The following is a 20154-nucleotide window of genomic DNA, read 5'->3' on the forward strand; positions in this document are numbered from 1 at the left end:
AAAGGGTAATGATCGATGGCTGTCTTGCAATTGGAAAGTTGTTTCAAGTAGTGTTCCACAGGGCTCGGTGTGAACCTTACTGTTTGTTTAATATATTAACAATTTGGACGTGAACGTGGGGAGCACGATTGGGAAATTTGCAGACAACACAGAGATTGGCCGAGTGGTGGACAGCATAGAGGACAGCTATAATCTCCAGAATTATATATATGGGGTGGTGGTGTGGGCGATAAAGTGGCAGATGGAATTTAACACCGAGAAGTGTGAGGTAATGCATTTAGGGAGATCAAATAGTTATAGGGAGTACACAATAAATGGCCCCCACCTTATCCCCATAACCCAGTAACCCCACCAAACCTTTTGGACACTAAGGGACAATTGATGATGACCAATCCACCTAACCTGCACATCTTTGGACTGTGGGAGGAAACCGGAGCACCCGGATGAGACTCACGCAGACATAGGAAGAAAGTGCAAATTCCACAGACAGTGACCCAAGGCCGGAATTGAACCTGGGTCCCTGGCGCTGTAGGACAAAAGTGCTAACCATTGTGCTACCATGCCTTCCAATTGACAAAAGAAACAAAAGCAATGATAAAAAACATTTTCACACACAACTTCAATGGTTAAGATCTGGGATACACTGCCCAAGTGTGTGGTGGAGGCAGGTTTGTTTGAAGCATTCAAAAGGCAATTAGACTGTTAGCTGAAATGGGAGAATGTGCAGGGTTATGGGGAGAAGGCGGGAGAACGGCACAAAGTGAATTGCTCATTCAGAGAACCGGTACAGACACAATGGGCTGAATAACCGCTTTCTACTCTGTAACAATTCTGTAAAATAGGGATTCTCACTGATTAGTGATTGAAATGAAAATCGGCATAGTCCCTGAGGACCTGTGATGATATGATTTGCATACCTGTCTGCCATTGGGGCACAACACCGGCTTACCATTGGCCCTGGTCGGTCATGTGCCTCTCGACCGATTGGCCGAGAGGCTGAGTTAACCATGCCTCCATTACCGAGGTATAAATAGACAAACGCTCGGCGATCGTCAATTCCATTGTAGACGATCGCAGAGCTGTGTTCTAGTTTATTAAAGCCTGACTTTTGTAAAGCACTCGCCTCTCGTACAATTGATGGCACATCAGGACCACAGGCAGTTCTTCCCATGAGAGAGGGCTGACTGGTGGTGATTTAACCTGAGGGTAATGCCCTCCTTCATTGACAGAGGTTTAGAATGTAAAAGTAAGGATACAATGTTAGAATTGTATAAAACACTGGTGAGGCCACAACTGGAATATTGTGTGCAGTTCTGGTCACCACATAATAATAATCTTCATTGTCACTCGTAGGCTTACATTAACACTGCAATGAAGTTACTCTGAAAATCTCCTAGTCGCTTCATTCCTGCGCCCACTAAGGGAGAATTCAGAATGTCCAAATTACCTAACAAGCACATCTTTGGGGACTTGTGGGAGGAAAGCTGAGCACCTGGAGGAAACCCACGCAGACACAGGGAGAATGTGCAGACTCCACACAGATAGTTATCCAATCGAACTTGGAGCTGTGAAGCAACAGTGCTAACCACTGTGCGACCGTGGAAGAATGTTATTGCTTTGGAGAAAGTACAGAGGAGGTTCACAAGAAGGTTGCTAGGGCTAGAAAAGTGTGGCTATGAAGAGAGATTGGATAAGGTTGTGGTTATTTTCCTTGGGACAAAGAAGGTTGACGAGTGACTTTAAAAAAAAAAATTTATTCTCCCTTTTTACATTTTCTCCAAATTTATACCCTACAATAAACAATAATAAGTAACGAATGTAATGTCAATCACCATATCAATAATAACGATCCCATCCTCCCACCAAACCCCAGACATTAGTCCACATGTTAACATGAACAAATAATAAAAAGGAATCAGGAAACACCTACAGTCACCATTAACACATACAGCCCCTCTCCTCCCAGCTCCCCCCGCACCCCCCAATCTGCCTAATGTTCGATGTGATCCAATTCTCGGAAGTGCATAATGAACAACGCCCCTGAATTGTAGAACCCCTCCATCCTTCCCCTCAGTTCAAATTTGACCTTTTCAAGCGTCAGGAATTCCAGCAGGTCCCCCCGCCACGTCAGGGAACAGTGTGGAGAGGTTGATCTCTACCCTAACAGGATCCGCCTTCAAGCGATCAACGAGGCGAAGGCTACATCTGCCTCCGCGCCCGTTTCCAACCCCGGCTGGTCCGACACCACGAATATGGCCTCCCGAGGGCCCGGGTGAGGGGTGACTTAATTGAGGTGTACAAATTATGAGGGGTGAGATAGGGTGGACAGGATAAAATAGTTTCCCTTGATGGAGAATTCTAGAGCCAGGGACATCAATTCAAGATAAGTGGCAGAAGGTTTAATGGGGACATGAAGAAAAAATTTTTCACAGAGGGAATCTGGAATTCGCTGCCCGTGTTGGTGGTGGAGGCAGAGAAGTATAGACATAGACATAGAACGTACAGTGCAGAAGGAGGCCATTTGGCCCATCAAGTCTGCACCGACCCACTTAAGCCCTCACTTCCACCCTATCCACCCGCAACCTAATAACCCCATCTAACCTTTTTCGTCACTCAGGCAATTTATCATGGCCAATCCACCTAACCTGCACATCTTTGGACTGTGGGAGGAAACCGGATCACCCGGAGGAAACCCACGCAGACACGGGGAGAACGTGCAGACTCTGCAGACAGTGACCCAGCGGGGAATCGAACCTGGGACCCTGGCGCTGTGAAGCCACAGTGCATTCCACTTGTGCTACCATGCTGCTCTTCTATACCATAGACCCTAAACTCTTTTAAAAGGTACCTGGATCTGCACTGTAAGTGCTCTAAGCTACAGGGCTATGGATCGGGTGCAGGAAGTGGGATTAGAAAGGACATCAGGATGTCCTCGGGCTGGCATGAACAAGATGTACCGAATGGCCTCCTTCTGTGCTATAACTTTTCTATGATTCTAGGAACGAGAATCCAGGGACCAATCCCACCTCCCAGAAACATCTATCAAGTGTGCAGTCAAAGATGCGGCTCTAGGATCGGGTTCATTAGCCACGCAAGAACCCATGACCAGTAACAGTTTCTTAGGTGGACAATCAGACTGTTAGTGAGTGATTGTGGAAGACATGACAACGTGTCAAGGGACAATCCCTTAAAATACAGGGCAGTCGGCCACCCCTCTGTGTACTGATGCTGTGCAAGAATTGACCATGAACAAAGAACAATACTACACAGGAACAGGATCTTCAGCCCTCCAAGTCTGTACCGGTCATGATATCAACAATTGCCAAACACCAATAGCGCTTCCTTGTGCCGTATCCTTCTATACCCAACATCTCCATGTGTTTGTCAAGATGCCTTTTGAACGGCATTAATGTATCTGCTGCCAAAACCTCCTCTGGCAATGCGTTCCAAGCATTCACCACTCTCTGTAAAAAAAACGTGCCATGCACATCTCCTCTAAACGTTGCCCACAGACTTAAACCTATGCTCCCTGCTGACTGACCCCTCTACCCTGGGAAAGAATGCATCCCTATCCACTTTATCCATGCCCCTTATAATCTTGTAGAGCTCCATCAAGTCACCCCTCAACCTCTGTCATTCTAATGAAAACAGCCCAAGTCTATTCAATCTCTGATTTTTTTCAGTTCCCCAATGATAGGAAAGCCTGGATAAACCTGACTGATGATGGAACATTTTTGATAGCAGTAACTTAAAATAATTATTAACATTAAATGATAACAAGCAAAGAGTGGAAACAAAAGCCTGGATCAATATTTGAAAGGACATTTGCTGTGAACTGGAGCAGCAGATCAGAGAAAGCCCGGAGGTGGCCGGGGGAAAGAGTGAGGGTGAGGCACCAGGGGAGGAGTTAGCGGGAGGCACCGGCGGAAGAGTTAGCGGGAGGCACCGGCGGAAGAGTTAGCGGGAGGCACCGGTGAAGGAGGCGGATGGAAATGGACGGTCTGAGAGGAGCGAGCCGGGGCTGGGGAGTCAGCGAGGCCGAGGGACTGAGGGGGTCGAACCGGACCTGGGGTACCACCGAGTCGGAGAGTCTGAGAGGTAGGAGCCGGTGTGGGGATTGGCGTCGTTTTCGGTTCGCGAGCCTTTGTTTCTACGGGAGCGTCGCGTTCCCGGGGGAGGCAGCGGCTTCGTCGGTCAAGCGGCATGGGAGGAGCGAGGCTCTGCCCGTGTGTGTGTATGCGAGAGAGAGAATGGGGCTGGGGAGGGAGAGTGCGGCCGGTCGCGCCCATTACAGGCATCCTGGCCGCGGAGGGCGTTTAAAATGGCGGCCGTGCCGAGTGCGGGGGGCGGAGGAGGGGTGTCTGGGCCCGCCCGCGCTCCCGCTCCCTATGTGGATAGCGGGAATGACCCACCCTCCTCATCCCACTGTCCCCGTCTCACTGCACAGGTTGTACAGTAGCGTTGGGAGAGATGGCGGTTTCACTCTCTCCCCAGCCCCAGGTGGTCGGCAGCCATTTTGTGAGCAGTTGGTGGATCCCGCGCCCTTTCTCCTCCGGAACCCAAACCCCAGCGGCAATGTAGCCACCACCCCCCAAATTACAGCCATCACTCCCCCCCCCCCAAAAACTACAGCCATCACCCCCCCCCCCCCCAAATTACAGCCATCACACCACCCCCCAAAATTACAGCCATCACCCCCTCCCCAAATTACAGCCATCACCGCCCCCAAATTACAGCCATCACCGCCCCCAAATTACAGCCATCAACCCCCCCAAAATACAGCCATCAACCCCCCAAATTACAGCCATCACCCCCCAAATTACAGCCATCACCCCCCAAATTACAGCCATCACCCCCCAAATTACAGCCATCACCCCCCAAATTACAGCCATCACCCCCCAAATTACAGCCATCACCCCCCAAATTACAGCCATCACCCCCCAAATTACAGCCATCACCCCCCAAATTACAGCCATCACCCCCAAATTACAGCCATCACCCCCAAATTACAGCCATCACCCCCCCAAATTACAGCCACCACCCTGCGCCCCCCCCAATAACAGCCACCACCCTGACCCCCAAATTACAGCCACTACCATTCTGCCCCCCCAAATTACAGCCACCACTCTGCCCCCCAAATTACAACCAACGCCCTGCCCCCCAAATTACAGCCACCGCCCTGCCCCCCAAATTACAGCCACCACCCTGCCCCCCAAATTACAGTCACCACCCTGCCCCCCCCCCCAAATTACTGCCACCACCCTGCCCCCCCCAAATTACTGCCATCACCCTGCCGCCCCAAATTACAGCCACCACCCTGCCTCCCCAAATTACAGCCATCACCCCGCCCCCCCCAAATTACCGCCACCACCCTGCCCCCCCCACTTACCCCCACCACCCTGCCCCCCCAAATTACAGCCACCACCCTGTCCCCCAAATTACTGCCACCACCCTGCCCCCCAAAATACTGCCACCACCCTGCCCCCCCCAAATTACAGCCATCACCCTGCCCCCCCCAATTACAGCCACCACCATGTCCCCCCCCAAATTACAGCCACCACTTTGCCCCCCCAAATTACAGCCACCACCCTGCCCCCGAATTACAGCCATCACCCTGCCCCCCCCAAATTACAGCCATCATCCTGCCCCCCCCCAATTACAGCCACCACCCTGCCCCCCCAAATTACAGCCATCACCCCGCCCCCCCCCCCCAAATTACAGCCATCACCCTGCATCCTCCCCCAAATTACAGCCATCACCCTGCCCCCCCAAATTACAGCCACCACCCTGCCCCCCCAAATTACAGCCACCACCCTGCCCCCCCCAAATTACAGCCACCACCCTGCCCCCCCCAAATTACAGCCACCACCCTGCCCCCCCAAATTACAGCCACCACCCTGCCCCCCCCAAATTACAGCCATCACCCTGCCCCCCAAATTACAGCCATCACCCTGCCCCCCAAATTACAGCCATCACCCTGCCCCCCCAAATTACAGCCATCACCCTGCCCCCCAAATTACAGCCATCACCCTGCCCCCCAAATTACAGCCATCACCCTGCCCCCCCAAATTACAGCACCGCCCTGCCCCCCCCCCCCAAATTACAGCCACCACCCTGCATCCTCCCCCAAATTACAGCCACCACCCTGCCCCCCCCCCCCAAATTACAGCCACCACCCTGCATCCTCCACCAAATTACAGCCACCACCATTCTGCCCCCCATTTCCAGCCACCACTCTGCCACCTCAAATTAATACCACTACCCTGCCCCCCTCCAAATTAAAACCACCACCTTGCCCCACTTCCATCTCGCACTCTGGATGCGGTTAATAATTCTATAGGTTTCCTTTGGTTTTTTCCATTCTGGGCCCTTCTAGAAAAGGTGACACAATCCAGTGTTTCATTATGGGTTTTTAAATCAGTAAATCCACAAACACACGCTTCAGTTGGTATTTAATTGCTTAGTTGATCTTTATTTAATTATAAATTTGTTTATTTCATTATAAATTCAAACACAAATTGCACGATTAAAGTTTCGGGTGGTATTCACAGCCCGAGTTACGTTTCAAGCTTCAAATTGATTAACTTTTTCAAAATTTATTATGCCACTTTTTAAATTTCAGCTATTTTAAGTGTTTGAATTGATGCACAATTATGCCTTTCTGCATGCTATTAAAAGATTGTCATAACATAATGGAGTAATTGAGAGTTCTGTTCAGAATTGTAATAATTTTGCGTAGGCATAGTATATGAAATGTTGAACCACAAATGGGAACTCGATCAGTAAATAGACTTCTTACAAAAAATCTACCAATGATGTGATCAAACCCATACCCCAGATTTCAATCTTGAATTCAGACATCGCAATTGATTTTGTTAAATTTTTGTTAAAACAGTCCCTGCATCAGCTCGTCTGCTGAAAGCCTTGTCCACCCTTTATCTTTCGACTATTTAATTGCTGCTCAGATCAGCCTCCTGTCTTCCACCAAAGCCAAACAACCAAAACTGTCTGTATCCGAACTCTGATTAAATCTTGTTCCCTTTCAGCTCTCTGCTTACTGCCTTTCCTTTGTTCCTGGCCAAGCACTACATCAATTTTTAAATTCTCATTCTCAAGTTTTCTTCCACCTCTAATGTACTTGGCATTAAGACCCTCCATGATTTCCCTGGTCCTCTAATCCTGGCTTTTGTTCATTTCCGTTATCTTTGTTCCACCCTTGGTAGCCATGTCTTCAGCTGCCTAGGCCTTAAACTCTTGAATTGCATCCCACAAACCCATCTCTCCTTCAAAACGTTTGTGAAAGCCAACATCTTTGGGAAAACCTTTGGTCACCTGCTCTTAAAAAAAAAACACTCACATTTTGTTTGGCGCAGTCCTGTGAAACACCCTGGGAATAAGATGCAAGTTGTTGACGGCCTGAGACCCGAGAATTTGGCCTGCACCAAATATTTCTAACTGAGGTGCAGTTGGGAATCTCTGAATGAGGACCCTCTAATGAGCAAATAATATTGTGTGCAGTTTTGGTCTCCTTATCTGAGGAATGATGTTCTAGCTATAGAGGGAGTGCAGCGAAGGTTTACGGGACTGATTCCTGGGATGGCAGGACTGACCTACAAGGAGAGATTGAATTGGTTATGATTGTATTCGCTGGAGATCAGAAGAATGAGGGAGGATCTCTGGGAAACCTGTAAAATTCTAACAGATCATGACAGGGTAGATGCAGGAAGGATGTGCCCGATGGTGGGTGTGTCTGAACCAGGGGTCACAGTCTGAGGATATGGGGAAGACCATTTGGAACAGACGAGGAGAAATTTCTTCACCCAGAGAGTGGCGAGCCTGTGGAATTTGTGTACACAGGAAGTAGTTGAGTCCAACACATTGTATGGTTTCAAGAAGCAGTTACATATAGCACTTGGGGTGAAGGGGATCAAAGGATATGAGGGAAAGCGGGATTAGAGTATAGAGTTGGATGATCAGGCGTGATCATAATGAATGGCGGAGCAGGCTTGAAGGGCCGAATGGCCAATCCTCCTATTTTCTGGTCTTCTGTTTCTAATTGTAAGCATGGAATTGCGGTGTCTTTGAGATCAAAATTTGTTTGGAAATTAATTAAATCAAAGTTTGGCGGTAAATCAGCTTGTTAGCCATATGTTGGAGCTGATTTGAAAATGGCATCGAGAGTTAAATAGGGAGGGAATAATGGCACCAAGAGTGATGATGCTTCCTAGCATCGTGTTTTGAGTTCTTGTAGCTATTAGCAGCTGTCTGTAGTCCCACCCCCTGCTGACCAGATGGGCAGCACGGTAGCATAGTGGTTAGCACAGTTGCTTCTCATCTCCAGGGTCCCAAATTCGATTCCTGGCTTGGGTCACTGTCTATGCAGAGCCTGCATGTTCGCCCTGTGTCTGTGTGGGTTTCCTCTGGGTGCTCCGGTTCATTCCCACAGTCCAAAGATGTGCAGGTTACGTGGATTGGCCATGCTAAATTGCCCTTTGGTTAGCATCAATGCTTCACAGCTCCAGGGTCCCAGGTTCGATTCCCGGCTGGGTCACTGTCTGTGTGGAGTCTGCACGTCCTCCCCGTGTGTGCGTGGGTTTCCTCCAGGTGCTCTGGTTTCCTCCCACAGTCCAGAGATGTGCGGGTTAGGTGGATTGGCCATGCTAAATTGCCCGTAGTGTAAGGTTAATGGGGGGATTGTTGGGTTACGGGTTACGTGGGTTTAAGTAGGGTGATCATTGCTCGGCACAACATCGAGGGCTGAAGGGCCTGTTCTGTGCTGTACTGTTCTATAAAAGGTTAGTTGGGGTTACGGGGATAGGTACGGTCCTCTTTCTGAGGGCCGGGGCAGACTCAATGGGCTGAATGGCCTCCTGTACTGTAAATTCTTTGAATTTTATGATTTCTAATTCCTGGCTTGGGTCACTGTCTGTGTGGAGTCTGCACATTCTCCCTGTGAGTTTCCTCTGGGTGCTCCGGTTCCTCACACATGTCCTGAAAAATGTGCTTGGACATTCTGAACTCCCCCAGTGTCCCCGAACAGGAGCCAGAGTGTGGCGACTGGGGGATTTTCACAGTGACTTCATTGCGGTGTTAATGTAAGCCGCCTTGTGACAATAATAAAGATTATTATTATACTTGTGAGTCTTTGACACTCTCGGTTGTTAGATGCCAGAATAGATGTGACAGGTGGCAGAAATTGAATATTTTCATCAACATTGCAGACTTTACAGATTGGCCATTTACAAACAAATACTCTGCATATTCCTGGAACAGTGCAGAAGCTCCATCTAGTGACTATTGTGGGCGATGCTTTTAATCTGCCTGTTATGAAGCTGATGCGTTCATTTAAAATAATCTGGAAAGGTAACAAGTTAAACCAGTAGTTCTGGTTTTACAATTTTGCATATTTCTGGTATCTCCCTACAATTGTATGATAAAATGGTCGTCCTAGGTCAGGAGCTCAATTATCTTGGAGAACTGCACGCCATAACCTTTCTCTAGATATACCTGTTGGGAATCCAAAATGTTTGTTATGAAAAGGTGTTTATTTTGCTGAAGGGCAGTAGCCCAGCAATAATGTCACTGGGCTGGGAATCCAGAGGGCTTGCTAGGTGATCTAATCTCACCACTGCAGCTGGGGAATTTAAAATCCGTTACTTCAGGGAATAACGAATTAACACCAGTAATTGTGACAATGACTCTGTCACTCACTCACACATTCTCTTCTTCAGCCCCCCCTCCCCACACCTGGTCTGATCTAAATGTGACTCCCAAGACCACCACCTTGCGAATGGCCTTTAAAGCCACACATCAAGTGCTCCCCTGTGGATGTTGTGTCTGGGACTTGGCCACGTTTGTTAGTATTAACACTTAACGCTGTACTCAATGCTATTACAAGATGGTGAGGATCCCGACATTGCAAGTGTTGTCTTATTGACAACTCTTATGCAGCACGGTAGCACAGTGGTCAGCATTGTTGCTTCACAGCGTCAGGGTCCTTGGCCTGGGTCACTGTCTGTGTGGAGTCTGCATGTTCTTCCCGTGTCTGTGTGGGTTTCCTCCAGACCCGAAGGACCTCCTCCTGCTATATTCTATGTGTGTTTCCATGTATATATAATGTGAGCAAACAGTATATTTGGGCTTGCTCAGTGAAGGAACCTGCAAGTTACGTTTCTGTACTAACCATGATGTGGCTGAAAATGTTGACGAGATACTGGGTGGGAATGCAATCCAACTGAGAAAATACTAAGCAGTACTCATTACAGAGACTATTTTAGCTATCTGGATGTGCTGCAGCAATGTCAAGTGACTTTTTTTATCTTCAACTTGTTCCTGAAGTTGTTGACGCCCTTTTGAGATATGGTTCCATAGGCGGTGATTATGCTCGGATACCTTATTCAGATACTTCCAAATAAATGTTGATGGAGTGACAGATTATTTGGCTGTGAAGGATGTCGATAGACTTATGGTTACGTAGCAGGTGTAATAATCCCAGAACAGCCCAAAGCACTTGAAAGCCAGTGTGATACTTTGCAAGTATACTCATTGTATCATAGGAAAGTAATGTGCCAAAGCATTGTGATCCTATTGCAAGCTCCACAATAGTGGGGTAGGCCCTGGGCTACACTTTTTTCAATAGAAATGATAGTTTAAGCACCAGATGAACTGGAACAGAGGCACTCTTTGCGAGTGGAGGATATCAATTGGAAGCTTATCTCAGGTAGAGCCTGATGGGGGGCTTGGGAGGAGAATGGAAGGGTGTGGCATTAGCAGTCTTTGTAAAGTTTAACAGGCTCATCCAAGACTCAATTTAGGACAAACAATTTTAGAAGCACAAAACTTAGACGCTTGTGGTTCGTGTGTCTGTATTACATCAGATGATGGGGTAAATTAAAAAAAAAGTTAGAGTACCCAATTATATTTTTCCAATTAAGGGGCAACTTAGCATTGTCAATCCACCTAACTTGCACATCTTTTGGGTTGTGGGGGTGAGACCCACGCAGACACGGAGAGAATGTGCACACTCCACACAGATGGTGACCCAGGGCCAGGATCGAACCCTGCTGTGAGGCAGCAGTGCTAACCACTGCGCCGCCGTGCCGTCCGAGATGATATTAATTAATTGAGCTAATCGGGATCGTCAACACCAGGAAAATCTGTGGTGCATATTGTTAACAGTTGAGATAACTCAATCTGAGAAGTTGCTGGTGTGCTCAAAATAGTCCATTCCTTATACGGAATGTAGCTGGTTGCCGTAAAATTAACGTCTTGAAAGAATACGAAAATCATCAAAACTTGGATCCATCCAAGACCACTTTGGCTTTGAAGCTTCAATAAGGCAATGCTGCAGCCACCTAAGAATTTTAGGGATTTCATTTGGTTTATCCTTGATTGGACTAAGTTGTGGTTTGAATTTTCATTGGTGCATCACAGGTGGATCGGAATGGCTGAACAGTGGCAACAACAGCAATTGGAACGCCCGGGAAAACTGGAAATCAGGTGGGAACTGAAAGCTGAGCAATGTCAATTGAGTACCGAAGGTTTGCTGAGGAACCTGACTCCACGTTTAATTTGGTTCATCGGTACATAACAAATACCTCAAACTGTGAATCTGAAATAAAACCATTTAGTGTGCGGTACTGCTTGTATCGCAGTCTTGACTGGACACTATTAAAAGCCCTACATAATGTCTAAATTGAAATGAAAATCGCTTATTGTCACGAGTAGGCTTCAATGAAGTTACTGTGAAAAGCCCCCAGTCGCCACATTCCGGCGCCTGTCCGGGGAGGCTGGTAGAAATTATATTTCTACTGTGTATTCCTAGGTGAAATGGAAGTATTGGGTAATTTTCCTTGTCCCTAATAAATTTAGCATCTTTCAGTAGATATGCTGTGTCTGTATGGAAGTGATCTTTTGCATATTAAGACACGCTTTTGCCTGCTGGTCCTTCATATATTTGCAAGAAATCTTCATGCTACAAACCTGAGCATTTAGAAACAACCCTAGTCACTGACAAATCAGAATTCCTACTTGGAATTGGGTCCCTTAGCTTATAAAGCAAACCATTTAACACCATTATTCGTGATGTTAGTAGTTACATACATCTTGTCAAACAATTTTCACTCTCTGTGCTAAATTTTTAAATATACTACAGGGATCAAGATGTATTAGCAGTTTGCCCACCATGCAGTTGTAAAGTTGGCACTGCTAATACAATATCGGTAAGTATCCGATTAATACATTTCAGTGGAAAATCTGCAAATGAGATTGACAGTACAGTTAGTGATGATGAAATCAATCAAAAGTTGAACCCTGTAGCATGATTTCTGTACTGCGTTGGATGTTAAAGTCTGAAGTGTTTCGGATCATTCGGGAGGCGGAGGGGGTTAAGGAGTTATAGGGAGGTAGTCACACCTCAGGTAAAAGAAGAAGGTAGATGGGTTACCGTCAGGGGAACGAGAGGGAACCGGCAGGCAGTGCAGGGATCCCCTGTGGTCGTTCCCCTCAATAACAAGTATACCGTTTTGGATACTGTTGGGGGGGGGGGGGGGGAGAGACACTTACCAGGGGTAAGCAATGGGGCACAGGTCTCTGGCACAGAGTCTGTCCCTGTTGCTCAGAAGGGAAGGGAGAAGAGGAACAGAGCACTTGTCATTGGGGACTCCATAGTTAGAGGAACAGACAGGAGGTTCTGTGGGAACGAAAGACTCACGGTTGGTGTGTTGCCTCCCAGGTGCCAGGGTTCGTGATGTCTCTGATCGTGTTTTTGGGATCCTTAAGGGGGAGGGGGAGCAGCCCCAAGTCGTGGTCCACATAGGTACCAACGACATAGGTAGGAAGAGAGATGGGGATTTGGCACAGAAATTCAGGGAGCTAGGATGAAAGCTGAGAGCTAGAACAAACAGAGTTGTTATCTCTGGGTTGTTACCCGTGCCACGTGCTAGCGAAGTGAGAAATAAGGAGAGAGAGGAGTTGAACACGTGGCTACAGGGATGGTGCAGGAGGGAGGGTTTTGGTTTCCTGGATAATTAGGGCTCATTCTGGGGTAGATGGGACCTCTACAAACAGGATGGTCTTCGCCTGAACCAGAGGGGTACCAATATCCTGGGGGGGAGATTTGCTAGTGCTCTTCGGGGGGGGTTTAAACTAATTCAGCAGGGGGATGGGAACCTAAATTGTAGTCCCAGTGTACAGGATGTTGAGTGTAGTGAGGTCAGGGATAGGGTTAAAAAGTTCAAAAGAGGGCACCGGCAAGCAAGATGCTGGTTTGAAGTGTGTCTACTTCAACGCTAGGAGCATCCGGAATAAGGTGGGTGAGCTTGGGTTGGTACCTGGGATCTCGATGTTGTGGCGATTTCGGAGACATGGGTAGAGTAGGTACAGGAATGGTTGTTGCAGGTTCCAGGATTTAGATGTTTCTGTAAGAACAGAGAAGATGGTAAAAGAGGGGGGGTGTGGCATTGTTAATCAAGGAAAGTATTATGGCGGCAGAAAGGACGTTTGAGGACTCGTCTACTGAGGTAGTATGGGCCGAGGTTAGGAACAGTAGAGGAGAGGTCACCCTGTTGGGAGTTGTCTATAGGCCTCCGAATAGTTCCAGAGATGTAGAGGAAAGGATAGCAAAGATGATTCTCGACAGGAACGAGAGTAACAGGGTAGTTGTTATGGGGGACTTTAACTTTCCAAATATTGACTGGAAATACTATAGTTCGAGTACTGTAGATGGGTCAGTTTTTGTGCAGGAAGGTTTTCTGACACTGTATGTAGATAGGCCAACAAGGGGCAATGCCACATTGGATTTGGTACTGGGTAATGAACCCGGCCAAGTGTTAGATTTAGATGAAGGTGAGCACTTTTGTGATGGTGATCACAATTCGGTTATGTTTATTTTAGCGATGGGCAGGGATAGGTATATACTGCAAGGCAAGAATTATAGCTGGGGAAAAGGCAATTATGATGCTATTCGGCAAGATTTAAGATGTATAGGATGGGGAAGGAAACTGCAGGGGATGGGTACAATCGAAATGTGGAGCTTTTTCAAGGAACAACTACTGCGTGTCCTTGATAAGTATGTACCTGTCAGGCAGGGAGGAATTTGTCGAGCAAGGGAACCGTGGTTTTCTAAGGAAGTTGAAGCACTTGTCAAGAGGAAGAAGAAGGCTTATGTTAGGATGAGACATGACGGCTCAGTTAGGGCACTTGAGAGTTACAAGTTAGCCAGGAAGGACCTAAAGGGAGAGTTAAGAAGAGCGAGGAGAGGACACGAAAAGTCATTGGCGGATAGGATCAAGGAAAACCCTAAGGCTTTCTATAGGTATATCAGGAACAAAAGAATGACTAGAGTAAGATTAGGGCCAATCAAGGATAGTAGTGGAAAGTTGTGTGTGGAATCAGAGGAGATAGGGGAAGCGTTAAATGGATATTTTTCGTCAGTGTTTACACTGGAGAAAGACAATGTTATCGAGGAGAATACTCCGGTACAGTCGACCAGGCTAGATGGGATTGAGGTTCACGAGGAGGTGTTAGCAATTTTGGAAAGTGTAAAAATAGATAAGTCCCCTGGGCCAGATGGGATTTATCCTAGGATTCTCTGGGAAACCAGGGAGGAGATTGCCGAGCCTTTGTCCTTGATCTTTATGTCGTCTTTGTCGACAGGAATAGTGCCGGAAGACTGGAGGATAGCAAATGTTGTCCCCTTGTTCAAGAAGGGGAGTAGAGACAACCCTGGTAATTATAAACCTGTGAGCCTTACTTCGGTTGTGGGTAAAATGCTGGAAAAGGTTATAAGAGATAGGGTTTATAATCACCTTGAAAAGAACAAGTTGATTAGCGATACTCAACACGGTTTTGTGAAGTGTAGGTCATGCCTCACAAACCTTATTGAGTTTTTTGAGAAGGTGACCAAACAGGTGGATGAAGGTAAAGCGGTTGATGTGGTGTATATGGATTTCAGTAAGACGTTTGATAAGGTTCCCCACGGTAGGCTATTGCAGAAAATACGGAAGTATGGGATTGAAGGTGATTTAGCGGTTTGGATCAGTAATTGGCTAGCTAAAAGAAGACAGAGGGTGGTGGTTGATGGAAAATGTTCATCCTGGAGTTCAGTTACTAGTGGTGTACCGCAAGGATCTGTTTTGGGGCCACTGCTGTTGGTCATTTTTATAAATGACCTGGAAGAGGGTGTAGAAGGATGTGTTAGTAAATTTGCAGATGACACGAAGGTCGGTGGAGTTGTGGTAGTGCTGAAGGATGTTATAGGTTACAGAGGGACATAGATAAGCTGCAGAGCTGGGCTGAGAGGTGGCAGATGGAGTTTAATGCGGAAAAGTGTGAGGTGGTTCACTTTTTGGAAGGAGTAACAGGAATGCAGAGTACTGGGCTAATGGCAAGATTCTTGGTAGTGTAGATGAACAGAGAGATCTCGGCATCCAGGTACATAAATCCCTGAAAGTTGCCACCCAGGTTAATAGGGCTGTTAAGAAGGCATATGGTGTGCAATCCTTTATCAGTCGGAGGATTGAGTTTCAGAGCCACAAGGTCATGCTGCAGCTGTACAAAACTCTGGTGCGGCCGCACCTAGAGTACTGCGTGTAGTTCTGGTCACCACATTATAGGAAGGATGTGGAAGCTTTGGAAAGGGTTCAGAGAAGATTTACTAGGATGTTGCCTGGTATGGAGGGAAGGTCTTACGAGGAAAGGCTCAGGGACTTGAGGTTGTTTTCGTTAGAGAGGAGAATGCTGAGAGGTGACTTAATAGAGACATATAAGATCGTCAGAGGGTTAGATAGAGTGGACAGTGAGATCTTTTTCCTCGGATGGTGATGACCAACACGAGGGGACATAGCTTTAAATTGAGGGGTGGTAGATATAGGACAGATGTCAGAGACAGTTTCTTTACTCGGAGAGTGGTAGGGGTGTGGAACGCCCTGCCTGCAACAGTAGTAGACTCGCCAAATTTAAGGGCATTTAAGTGGTCACTGGATAGACATGTGGATGAAAATGGAATAGTGTAGGTCAGATAGGCTTCAGATGGTTTCATGGGTCGGCGCGACATCGAGGGCCGAAGGGCCCGTACTGCGCTGTAATGTTCTATGTTTTTTTTCTTGCAGTTTACAAAATTAGTTAAGGCAACACAAAATTTGATTTGTGTTCAAGGTTCCATTGCAAAACCTGATGTGAACGTTTGAGTTTGTGTGCATCATTCAGAGAATAAGTTTCATTACCAATGCATTTAGGGAAAGTTGTGAAAGGCAAACTGAAAGATTACAAAAATTGACATGCTTCTAATTCTGCTGCAAGTTTTGCACAACTGTTAATATCGGTGTTAAGTCTTGTGAAAGCTTGGCATTTGCTTATTTTTGTTAGGGATGCTGTAAACCTGGCACGCAGAATTTCTCACCGCTGACAGATTTGCAAGCAAAATATAAATTATGGGAAGGTGAAAAATGCAATCTAGATGTAAGGCACAATCAAGTATCAACTCAGAAGTTTGGGCACATCTCTTAGACAGCTGAAAAATGAATTTAATATCTTGAAATCTCCCTGGGATTCCTCATGATTATCATATCCTGTGAAGATGTGAAACTTTGAAGTTTGTCCTGAAGCATTGATTCCATATTTTTTGACTACAGGAGTCTCTGCCTTAATCATTATATGTTTTTCAATTGGAGGATGTAAATCCCAGGCTCCCTCCTTAGCAGCAAATTAATTTCCTGAAATGAATAGCTTAAGCAGTAATTTGTGATTAAGTCTGTTGAGTACAATTATTTGTGACTGCTTGAGCGGATGAATTTTTGATAAAACTAAAGGTCTAGTTCTTATTACTTCAGGGTTTTGCAGGTTTTGAAAAATATTCACCATGGAGAATATTAATGTCAAGTCTTACATTTCAGTTGCAATAAGCTTGACTCTAGAAATGCATTTATCAAGGGAAAAATGGGCATGATTGGTGAAAAGTGGCGGGGGACAGCACATATGTGGCCTAAAATATGAATAGGAAATTTGAACTGTGACTACAATTGGCTCACCTGGCGTAGAGACGGGCAATGGCGCAATTGGATGCTGGAAATCTGATGATGAAAACAAAGTGGTGGAGATAATCAGCAGGTCAGACAGAGAAACAGTTAACATTTCAGGTCATTGACCTTTCATCCGCTATTACGCAGAATAATTGGCTTTGTGTGTAATGCTGATAACATGGTAAATATACTCTATCCTATTCATAATGGGATATGCGTTTTGCTAACATGGTCTGTTGAGTAAATCATGGGCAAACTGATGGGAAAGCAGTCACGCCCCATGATCTTGTGTAACGTGCTGCCCAAGTGTTGACCATACCCATTTTTAATATTTGTGTAAGCATTTCCACATTGTTGTGCTAAATAGCAGTCGATTAACATGTGATCAGTTCATTGAGAAACCCATTGCTCTGTTAGGCCAATGAGAATGGAGTCTTCCCAATGTCTGTCTTCAAGTAGGCTTCTGTCAGGAAAGTTTGTAAAATATTTATTCTAATAAATGGTTGGTTGCATGCGTATGATAATCTTGCTGGTTTCACTTGGGCAGTTAGCATTTTGAATACCTACATGTGTAAGAAAACACAGTTTTGCAAGATAGGGCTTATCTGTTAGTTTACAGCAGTTGCCTTGAGCAGGAACTGGAGAGTGTAGAAAGCTACTACTATGGACAGGAGATTGGTATTGGTATGATAGCAGAGACGGGAGACAGGTGCCAGTGGCAAGCATGATTCATGTTGTTACTTGCCTGTTCTTCACAATGGAGTCCAAAGAGTGTATTGTATGTTAGTTAACTCATCCCTCACCTACGTCTGAGATCAGCCAATTCAGTAGAGAACAAATGTTGAACCTGGAGCTACATATCTGTATGGTCATATACGGTTCTATATCCACAGTGAACACGATGGCGATTTAAGTGGCATGCATTAATACAAAGAAACCGAGAAGCGTTCGCTAATCCAATTTAGGTCTTCCAGTCAGCTTTTACTTGCATTTTGATAATTTTCGTCTCCCTTTTGCCTTGATGCCCAACTGAGCCATTTATTTTTGAATGCTGCAAGTGATTGGTTTGTTAAATATTTCATTAGTTAACTGTTAAATGTAAATATTCATTTTAATGAGCGCTCAACTGAAAAGTTTAACTTTGTTTTTTCTTTCAATTAAAGGTATGATGAGTGGTGACTATGAGCGTAGCTCTTATGGGAACTCCAGGTCTTTCCTGGAATCTTATCCTAGTAGGAGTGAGAGGTAGGCGAAGCAATCTTGGTCACCTATTATTGTATATCTTTAGAGTCATGCTGCAGATTTTTAATTCATTGCTAAGGAAAATGTATTAAACTAATTACAAATTTCAAATGCTGGAGCTCAGATAAGGTCAAGTTAACCAGGCAAATTGTCTTTTAAAAATTCATAATAGGGCACAATTATTTCATTTCTAAGGCAAATTGTGTTGGCTTGTTTTCTATTGCAGTGATCGATTTATTCCAGCAGAAGCTGCTAATTAGACTTTCTGAAATTATCCTGGCAAAAGGAATAGGAGTGATTTCATTATTTCACTGTCCTATTGGGTTTAGAGAGTTTAGTTTTTAAGATTAAGCTCCAGGAGAAGCTGGTCATTGGGTCACCAAAGCCAGCACTACTGAAATTAAAGGGGTGGATGATTGTAAAGTCTCCAGATTGTGTAGTCTCCAAGCAAGGTAAAAGTTCTCAACAAATTCAGAGAAATACTATTTGCTTTCTGGGCTTAGTTGGTTATTTTTAGAAGGATTATTCTTTGGTAACCATAGGGTCAGATGATATGTTAAGCAGAGTTACTTAAAATGGGGCAAATACTTCTGTTGTGGTTGTAGATTATTTAGAATAAATTGAAATATCACTAATATATTTATCCGAAACGTGCAAAAGCTTTCCATTCCCCAACACCCCTATTTCTCACCGAACGAGTGCAAAAACGTACTAAAGTTTTTATCAGTGAGAAATTGAAAGGATCACCTGAAAGTACTTCTCACATGGAATTTGTTTGATCCTTAATGAAGACAGCAATTTCAAATGCCTAAGCATTGGGCTGTTGGAAACATCTTCAAATGTAACTCGGACAGAGGAGACAATGGAATTCTTTCCATAATGGTCATTTATGTTTCAAGTCAAAGCTTGTTTGCTTGTCTTTAATTGTGTTGCCAGTGGGCACGAAGCCACACTGCATTACTATCCTGAAAATATAACACTACTTCATATCCCCCTTCCAAGTTGCACACTGTGATTACTTGGAACCATATTGCCCTTCCTTTGTTGTGACAAGGACCTCTATCTCTCAGCACAGCAGTGTTTCAAGAAGGCACTACCATCTCACTTCTGGGGTTGGGCAATTATTGCTGACCTTGCTGTCGATGCCTCAATCCCATGAATGAATGAAAGGAAGAGTGAGAAAGGGTAAAAATAGAAATATTACACGAGACTCTTCCAAAGCTGGAATTGAGGCTTGCTGTCTTGGGATATTGTTAGGCTGATCTGTGCATTGCATTTTGACTTGAAAGAGCTTGATGCACCCCACCACACCCTTATATTTCACTGTGTTCCTACTTAAACTCTTTGAATTTCAGATCCCAATTCCAAAATTGGCTACAATAGCCGGTAGTATTTGCAGTTTTATGTAGGATCTGGCTCCTCATTCTGTTTGCTTATATGTGAAAGGATTTATAAGCTTTATTTTTAATGTTAATTCTCATAGTTCAGAAAAATACTTCAAGTGGTAATTCAGGTTGTTTCTCAAGGGCAATTTAGGATGGGCAATAAATGCTGGCCCAGCCACATCCCATGAATTAATTAAAAAAAGCCCCTCGAGATTGGATCAACCAATGGATAATCAGAATATGCTGTTTCTGCACTGAGGTGCAGATGATATCACAGAGCTGGAATGTCCAGCTTTTAACTCCCGAAAGAAATATCAACAAATCCACAGCATATAAATGTACTGATGATTTCAGATACTACAAAAACTATACCAATCATAACCCTGTTCAAAGGCGAAGCTGTTTGAATCTCCCATGCTAAATTGCTACAGATATGAAAACTAAATGGATTAACATTACTTTTGCATAGAAAGAAAAATGCTCTGGATACTTGTTCAAAGAATGTGATT

General features: G+C 45.4%; 1 protein-coding gene across 4 annotated transcripts in view; it reads left to right on the forward strand.

Moving 5' to 3' along the window:
• Positions 1 to 3931: 3931 nt before the first annotated feature.
• Positions 3932 to 20154, forward strand: part of znf326 (zinc finger protein 326) — a 45519-nt gene continuing 29296 nt past the window's right edge. For all 4 annotated transcript variants that reach the window (XM_038793795.1, XM_038793796.1, XM_038793797.1 and 1 more), the window contains exons 1-3: positions 3932 to 4098; positions 11434 to 11499; positions 18182 to 18263. In XM_038793795.1, the coding sequence (XP_038649723.1) occupies positions 3987 to 4098; positions 11434 to 11499; positions 18182 to 18263 (260 nt within the window). In that variant the 5' untranslated portion in view covers positions 3932 to 3986. The remainder of the gene's footprint in view (positions 4099 to 11433; positions 11500 to 18181; positions 18264 to 20154) is intronic.

The sequence above is a fragment of the Scyliorhinus canicula genome, chromosome 4, assembly GCF_902713615.1.
Source record: "Scyliorhinus canicula chromosome 4, sScyCan1.1, whole genome shotgun sequence".
In the NCBI taxonomy this organism is placed as follows: Eukaryota; Metazoa; Chordata; class Chondrichthyes; order Carcharhiniformes; family Scyliorhinidae; genus Scyliorhinus; species Scyliorhinus canicula.